The sequence below is a fragment of the Sitophilus oryzae genome, unplaced genomic scaffold (assembly GCF_002938485.1).
Source record: "Sitophilus oryzae breed Bouriz unplaced genomic scaffold, Soryzae_2.0 scaffold_1278_pilon_pilon, whole genome shotgun sequence".
NCBI classification, from domain to species: Eukaryota; Metazoa; Arthropoda; class Insecta; order Coleoptera; family Curculionidae; genus Sitophilus; species Sitophilus oryzae.
The window spans coordinates 1-9,132 of record NW_022145924.1 but is presented as its reverse complement, the minus strand read 5'-3'; the positions used below and the strand labels follow the sequence as shown (position 1 = coordinate 9,132).

Here is a 9,132-nt window from a genome sequence, read left to right as displayed (position 1 = left end):
ATCAATTGCTTCGTTTCGGTTGCGTATTGCTAATAGAAACAAATATATGTAATATAATTATATTTCTTAAAAACATTGATACATTGTTTGTGCTTTATTTTTAAAACAAAAAAAACATGTCGTATACAAAATAACAGAGACTTAACTGTCATTGGGCTATGCCCTTAGCTTACCTTGCAAAAATATATCTCAGATATATAACATCCACTTTGTACAAACTATTAGCTATGACCTATATAACAATAAACTATCTATTTAACCTAAATACAATATTAGAATCGAAAAGATCCAAACTAGATTGTGCATTATTTTTACAAGATATACAATAATATCACATTAAAAATACCGTGAGTTGCAATATAAGTGTTCGTCTAAAAGTATAAAGATACTAAGAAAAATGTCAATATACATTTTACAGGTTAATATACGTATGTTGTGGTGATCCAGGCTGAGTAAGCTCAGCCTGGGACACCCTGTATAACTCTATCGGTACTGTTGTGTTTCTTATGCACCATTTCCTCTCTTTTTCATCGTTTCAGAGGAAAACTCGGCAGTATTGAAAAATCTATACAAAATACAATGTTTTTTGAATTTACTCTAAGGCACCTCCTCCTGTATTGGGTAAAAGTAAACACAGCAATCCACTTCCTGAAAAAAAGAAGTCGACTGTAATAATGATAACAATATTTAAAAATAGTTGTTTTACTCAAAAGCATGGCTGCGAAAAGTACTATTGGCACGACGCAGTTTAAGTCGATGAGAAATCCAAATAGTAGGTTACCTATTAGGGCTCCACCCCTTCCAAAAGTCAAGGATAAAGCTGCTGCCATTACCCCAAATAAAAGAAATTAATATAATCTAAAACGGCTAGAAGACTAGCATACATAAGTCTAATTTTAAATCTTCTGTAGTGTTATTAGTAAATAATAAATAAACATATGTAAGTAAATTTTAGTAAATCTAACAGGATCATGTGTCATATTTTAAATCAATAGTCACATTATTACCAGAAAAAGACTGTAAAATAGTATTTGTTCAACCTGAAGTTGATCTCGGTGAAAAAAAAATAATATTGATCTTTTTTCTTAATAATTTATTGTACAGATTACATTAAAACAGTTATCCTTACCTTAAATTTGTTGGAAACAGATCAACCATCACACAGTACACAGTACTGATCCCCAAACTGGTTAAAGCCTCGAAAATACAAGACAAGGCCAAGTTCGAGTTGGTCGAATTAACAAAATACAGTCCGATAGTCACAGACCCAGCAACCAAAAGGCTGAAAACCAGGAAAAACTTCGCTCCCAACCTATGCACGCACAAAGGCAGCCAGAAGCTGGTAGGTATACAAGCCAGTCCAATGATTAAAGTGTGTAGGAACACAGAATCTGCTATCGGTTCTCCGCAGAACTCCTCCACACCACCGGTACCCGTACTGTTACCTGGGTATAGTACTACAGAAGACACTTCGCACACTGTAGCTTTTTCGTTGGGGTGTACACTTTCGAACTCTTCAAATCGATAGAACAGTTCAGGAAACCAGATCATCAAAGTGTAGTAGCTTGTTGTCAGGCCAAACTGAATGGCGCAGGTTATCACTGTGTAACGCAAGTGTGGTGGCTTGCAAAGAGCTTTAGTTTGTTCCCAGATTTCTTGGAGAAGAAGTTTAAGTTCTTTGGGTTTTCGTATCCTTAGGCTTCGAATGCTTCGAGTGGACTGTTGGGATACTACGCTCATGGTTCTGACTTTTTCTCGCAAGCTGGTTACCTGTAAAAAGATATATCCTATATGAGATTACACCTTTTAAAATATTTTTATTCATCCTTTCTTTGAATAAAACGATTAAAGAAAGTGAGTATAATACTATACTCCTGAAGCCCTGAGACGATACAGGGTGGCGTAACCAAGGAAAACAACAGTTTGTATTGAAATGAAACTTTGTGAGCCACTGTAAGTTAATTCAGAGCACTTTAAAATATAGAGAGTTCTACTGAATATCCTCAAAAAAGTTACATGTCAAAGTTATGTTTTTGTAAGGGAACACCCTATATATTCATGGCTGGATTTTGGAAGAAAAAATAAAGATGAGTTTTATTAGAGAAGTATAATATGACTAAATCCCACAATATGTCAGTATCCCACACCCGGCATTCAGCCAAATCATATCAATAAGGAATTGATGTCTCTTCCAAATACTATTGGTTGCCTACCCCACAAACAAAGTCTTTCCAAGATATTTTCATTTTTATGATTTAGTGTCAGTAGATCTTTATTATTTGGTAAAAGCTAGGTGACTGTGATATGTCTGACTTTACTTCAGCATAGCTGTCAAATTAGTCCAACTTTAATAACTTGTTATCATTTTGTGTCAGTTAAAACAAAAAAAATCTCAGAAATTTGCGGAAAGTGGAGACATCAGAGAGAATTAATATGATTCTATTAGTTGGGGAATGAAGTGTGCATTCACCAATTAATACAATACTTAAATGCTCCTGAGTTTATCTAGTCTGGGCTTTTTTATGGGGATATAAAAGACAGTGTTTACAAAACTCGACCGATAAAATTGTCGACAAAATGAGGGAAATGACTGTATATGCATTTCCAAGTAGAACTCCACATATGCCTTTTAAAATGAAAAGATCTTTTGAAAAGAGAATCATTTTATGCAGTGAACAGGAACTCTCAAAAGAAACCATTTTGAGCTTGGATTTCGTCTAGGTAATTTTTGTCACATAATTATACGTTTATATCTAGTTTTAATTATGTAATAATTAAAATATGTTTTAAACGTGTATCTTTTTATTGCCTTTGAGTATTTTACTCTACGTCCTCTAATTTTTGGTAAATTAACTACAGGTATATCACAGCCACTTAGATTTATTCAAATATACTGACGCGAAATCATAAAAATTAAAATATCTAGAAAAATATTTGTTTGAAGGGTAGGCAACCCCAATTTATGATGAGTCATAAGGCCACCCTGTATGATGAGTTATAACTCAAAAAATAGGACACAGTGGATCTATAAGGTCGCAGTGATTAACTTTAACCCTTCCATACAATTTACAATCTGCGCCCCACCTAAATATGTCGATATGCCCCTTCAGTGGCGGCTCGTCAGCGGTAGCAAGGGAAGCATTGCTTCCTCTAAAATAATTCAGATAAAAGTAATACAATTATTTTTAATAAAAATAAAATATAAAATATACCAATTTTTACTTTTTACTCTTCCATCACTTCATTTTTGGGGAATCTGAGTTATCATATCACTTTAACCTAAACGTACTTAGCCAAAACTGAACAAGCCAATTTAGTTTTCATAAGTTTCTAGCCGAACGCGTGCCGAACGAGACGCCACGCGCCACGATCAAACGGCAGCAAATTTTACAATGACGCAATATGATTCCGTTCGACAATAAATGAAGCCCAAAGATAGGCAACCAAACATGTCTCACCTGTGTAATTTGCCTGAAATTTTGTCTAGTGTATTACGGGCTGGAAGCATCGGCAAAACTTGGTTCCTATGTGCTTTTTCGGAAGTAACAAAACTTACAAAACCTAACCTTTGTCTTTCGCATAGTCTTTCGTGTTTTTACTGTTTTTCGGTATAGTAATAGCGAAGTTTTTAAAGAGTCATACAAATTATTTTGCTTAATAGTGACTATTCCCTCCACCAACGTTTCCGTTGAATGAAGTTTTTCATGTTTAAATAGAATTAAAACCTATTTGCGACATACAATCACTGAAGAAAAACTTAATAATTTGGCCACAATTTCAATTGAAAAAGAACTTTTAAAAGACTTACTCAAATTAATTAAATCCTTCTATGAAGATATAATCGAACGGTTTGCAAGTTTAAAATCCCGAAGAATAAGTTATATAAGAATAAGTTATAGAATCTGTTATATGTATAAGAAATAGAAAGTTTGTTTTGGTAAGTACATTTTTTAAATTACAAAATACCTTTGTATTCTGGATTATTTTATTACTGTAGGCAGCAGAAAATAGTGCATAACACTAAGAACAAAAAATAGGATTAGACGCGTGATTAGTATACATCATTTCTTTTTTAAAATCATTCAAATTTTGTGCTGTTTGGTCCCCATCCCCATTAAAATGTTTGAAAAGTTTTTTTGTCCTCTTAGATGCATATAACTTTTTAGGATTTTTTAACGAAAGTGACAGGGGGGGCATTTTTTTCTATTATTGCTTCCCTACTTTTTTTTGCCACGAGCCGCCACTGTGCTCCTTCCTTGATCTTTTTAATCAACCATTTATCTACAAATATTGAGAAATACTCACTGGAAAGTTAGCTCCGTCATCACTATAGTTACTGGAGTACATGTCCCTCAGCACTTCTAGAGCGGCATCGGGCTCACCGCACTCCAACAGGAACTTTGGACTTTCTGGAAAGAAGAACAGCCACATCCCTATGAAAATACTGGGCACGGCGCAAGTGGCTACGAACAGGTTCCAACTGGCAAACTTAAAGTTAGGCGTGATGTATTCGAACTCCATAGGAATAATAATCCAGGCAATACCTAAAATTAAAAAGAGGTATTTTAAGTTAAGGCCTTCTTTTTCTGTTAAGGCTAAACTGGACGGAGCCTATCGTCTTGGCGAGTGCCTAAAATCGACTCTTACTCAAAAAAAAGAAATTTTGATGTATTTAATACATTTATTTTGTTCTAGTGGGCCGATTTTAATGATTTTTAGGCAATTTATAGCTAAATTATTTGAAATTTTAGTATCTCTTTCTAAATTAAAAATGAAAATTCCCCTCTGTCAATTATACGAGGAAAAACAAAATGTTGATATTTTAGTGAAAGTTTGAAACACCCTGTAAAATATGTTAAGACAGCAAGGAACTTAAAGATCATTTTATTATCTAGATACATCCTTTCTGGATAGTTTGTTTTTTGGTTCATCTCAGTAGCTTTACTTTTGTTGAAGCTATTCGCTTTTGAAGAAGACAACATTTTTTCGTAATTTTTACATCAAAATAATGCTCACTCTGTCTCTCTCTCTCTCTCCTCTCTTTCCTCGTTAATTTACCTGGCAATACGATCACACCAAGAGTCCAAAATAACTCCATCCAACATAGAATGGTCTCTCTATATCTTCCTGGTTGAAATTCTCCAAGATATGGAAAACAGATACCCATGGCTCCAGTAATACTAAAAATACATTAATCAAGAATTTAAACGGTGTATCATTTTAAGTTTAATCGCAATTTAAGACCAAATAAAATTCATAATCATTGTCAAATTTAATTGAAAACTTGATCTTTTTTCAAATATTTGATCAAACTCGTATGATGTTCATTATTAAAAGATGAATGTCTGTGTGGTTTTAATGTCAATTCGGACTACTCTGTATATTAAAATCTTAAAATTAAGACCTTTCTGGGCAGTTTTTACACTGTTTTTGTCAAATAAATCAGTCACAAGTAATTGATCAACATAATTTGTTAATTTCAATTACTACTCAACTAAACTATTGTTGTTTGTCAATTATAAATAAATTATCGTATGTTATACTTACGCAAAGCCATTTAAGAACCTGAGGAACATGAACAGCCAAAAGACTTGGGAAATACTGGATAGTAGTCCACAGATTCCATCCATAATTAAGGCAGCGATTAGGACGGTTTTCCTACCTTTCGTGTCAGCCAGGCATCCCCAAAAATACGAACCAATTAACATGCCTAAAACATAAAATTATCCATAATTTCTTATTTATTTTTAATCAAAAAATCTATGATTTTAAAATAACGTCTATAGTTGCGTCTCAAAAGTGGCTCATAGGTATATGACATAAATTAGGATTAATTGACGTATTCAATTGTTTTCGGTCACTTCCTGTTTCACCGGAAATGACTACAAATTTTGATTTTTAAATGGCACCCTCGTTATTTTTTGACTTTATTCGATAGAAAATAATACTCTGCATAAAATGACGTATCACGTGTCAATTTTTGACATTTCGCAATTGATTTATTTGAAATTGTAACATGCGGTTCTTAATGGCGTTTTGACTGAAAATACCAAGTGTGTGGTATCAAATTATTCGAAAAAAAAATGCTTTTTGCAAATATGCTAATGAGCCACCCTCGTTCCATTTGAAAAAAATTGAGATATGATCAAAAATACGATTTGGGCATCTTTTAACCGGCCAGGGCAAGACACTAAAATATTATATCAAATCATCAATTCTATCATCTAATCCAATCTATTTTTCCAAAGCTCCTTAATTAAAAAATAGTGTTTTCAACACAGCCATGGCACTCTAGATTCAAATTTAAAATACGATTTTTTAAGCAAGAATGTCAAAAGTTGACATACGACAGTCAATCCTAATTTATGTCATATACTAACATACCAAATTTCGTTTTTTTATCTGAAAAAATAAAAAAAATTATAGAGGTGAGCCACTTTTGCGACGCAATCGGTATAACTATTTTAAACTCTTTTTCTTAGAACTGAAAATTATTAATTAAAAAATCCTTGGTAATTAACGAAAAAGTCTGTAAATAGTAATTTTATAATTACTAAGGCGAATTTCATCAAATCCAGAAGTATTTTTGTCGTCCTAAATGGTATAGTAATCAGTTATTCAGCTAATTTAAGTAATTTGTCAAAGCAATCGGCTTGTTTTATCACTTGGTCTAATTAAAAAGGACGAAACCGTTTCAAGCAGATAGCAATACAACCAGAAATGTATCACTGTCCAATTTAGATTATTAACTGGGGTATCAGATGTTTTCAAGGAAAGACATCGAGTAAAAATATTAAATTTTTCATTACAACAGTGATTTTTTCAAATAAAACTTCCTAATTTCCATTATCTATACTTTTAAACTGCAGCACTATGGGTTCAGGGGAACATCTCTCAAATGGTTTAAGTCGTATCTGAGCAACAGAAATCAACTTGTGAGGGTGGGTACCACGTTGTCTTCTAGCAAGCCAATAGAATATGATACCTCAAGGCTCAGTACTAAGTCTTATTTTGTTTGTTCTTTTTATTAACGACATTGCTAACATAAACATCAGTGGTAAAATATGTCTTTTTGCGGACGATACTAGCTTCACTTGGGGCAACAAGGACGTCAAGGCACTTCATAGGATTATATCAAATGACTTAATCACCATTAAATCTTGGTGCGATTCGAACCTCCTGAGACTCAACATTTCTAAAACTAAAGCTTTTTCGTATAAAAACTCGCTGCAGCCTTTTGTACTTAACAACACCACCGTTGACGTCGTAAAATCTGAAAAAATTCTTAGGGCTTGTTGTAGACAATTCTCTAAAATGGGACATGCATATCGACGCTTTCTCGAAAAAAAATAAGCTCTGCCTGTTTAGCATTAAGATCTGTTTCTAAGGAGCTTAACTTGTCAGTGGCCAGAACTGTTTATTATGCACTTTTTGAGTCGCACCTCAGGTATGCCCTTTCATTATTGGGTACGTGTTGTGCGACTCAATTTGACCGCATTTTTAAGTTCCAGAAGAGAGCTGTTCGATATTCACTGGGACTAAACTGCAGAACTCATTGCCAGGACTTTTTTAAAAAATTAAAAATATTAACTCTTCCTTCCTTATTTATATTCGAATCCGTTTGCCTAATACGTAAGCATGTATCAGCTTCTCAAGAAAGATCATCTCACACTTATCCACTTAGGAATGCGGAGCAAGATCTTTATCTACATACCCCACGCTCAGAGTTAGTTAAAAGTTCAATATTATACAACTCCAAAAAAATGCACAATCAACTGCCATTTGAAATCAAATCCATAACATCATTTTCTTCATTTCGCAAAGCATTGAAACGCCGTAAATGGTCTAATATTTGCTATTACTATAATATTTACTATAAACTTACTAAATATTTTTGAATCCTATTTTTATTTTTTTATTCTTTGACATTGTAAACATTTATAAATGTTTATTTTAAACAATAATACTGACAATGTAATTTGTATACTTGTTTTGTATTCTCTTTTGTTTGTTTACTTTATCTTTGTCTACAAATAGTAAACATTTTTTGACAATAAAGGCATTTATTTATTTATTTGTGATTTAAGGATTATTGTTGGAACTATAGTTGGTCCAACGTGAGGATACATGACATTGACAGTTATCCCTTGGTTATCCAAGTCATTTTAATTCACAAGTAAGTGTAGATTTACATCAGAGAATGAGCTTCAACGAGTGCGCGTCCAAAAATCTTATTGTCATGTTCTCATTTGGGTCTTTTTTCCAATAACAAAGAGCCATCCTCTGTCGGAAACACTGCGACCTGTGAGGCCTACTGTCTTTGTCCCCTTTCTATATCTGCACCCATTCTCCTATCCCAGTACCCTGCACCAACTTATGCAGGTCCTTGATAGGATAGGAGGATAGGAGCATAGTACATCCGGTTCTAGCCTAGCTTTCTCAAATAAAAAGTGTCGCTCGCAATCCAAAGCCTCGCAGTGACATATTATGTGATCCGCTGTTTCAGAATCTTTATCGCAGAGTCTGCAGCAAAGACTTCCTTGATACAGCCTGAGCTTGTTCAGGTAACACTTGACAACCACGTGTCCTGTTAAGAGGCCTGTTGTAATCCGCACTTTATTTCTGTTAAGCATTAGCAGTTATTTTGTGGTTTTAGAACTAGGTCCTTGGGTAAAGGCCTTGCTGTGCCTGTGCCCCTGTCTGTTTCTCCAGTGGACATTCTGCTTTTCCCTGATCCAGTGTTATACTTTTTTTATTTATATTCTTCTGGACTGTTTTTAGTATTTTATGAGTATAATGATTTAATAATTTCTAGTTTAGTAAATTTTATTCTATTCATATAGTATATTAATCACGGGTGATTGTATTCGAAAATTTTATGAACAATGTTGAGTTAAGACAGAAAAATAACTAAAAAATAAGAAATTTTTGTTTGTAAGCTTTTCAAACAGCGAAATAATAGCACAGTACAGCAATTTTACTATTTACAGTATCTTCTGTTTTCTCGTCTTATAAAAAGATCATTTTTACTATTACTATGTAAAAAACAAAAATTGAACAAAGTATTCTATTGACAGTTCTCTTAACTTACCAAACATCGGAGCTGCCGTGAGCCATCCCTTGTCTGAGGAT

General features: G+C 33.5%; 1 protein-coding gene across 1 annotated transcript; it reads right to left on the bottom strand.

Annotated features, from left to right (window-relative positions):
* Positions 1-592: 592 nt before the first annotated feature.
* On the bottom strand, positions 593-9,126 carry LOC115874414 (synaptic vesicle glycoprotein 2B-like). The gene is made up of 7 exons (XM_030889578.1): positions 9,092-9,126; positions 5,548-5,710; positions 5,059-5,180; positions 4,306-4,544; positions 1,130-1,770; positions 707-834; positions 593-648 (listed from the first exon to the last, which is right to left on the bottom strand). The coding sequence occupies exons 1-7, from the start codon at positions 9,096-9,098 to the stop codon at positions 593-595; spliced, it is 1,356 nt and encodes a 451-aa protein (XP_030745438.1). The 5' UTR covers positions 9,099-9,126.
* Between the last annotated feature and the right edge of the window lie 6 nt (positions 9,127-9,132).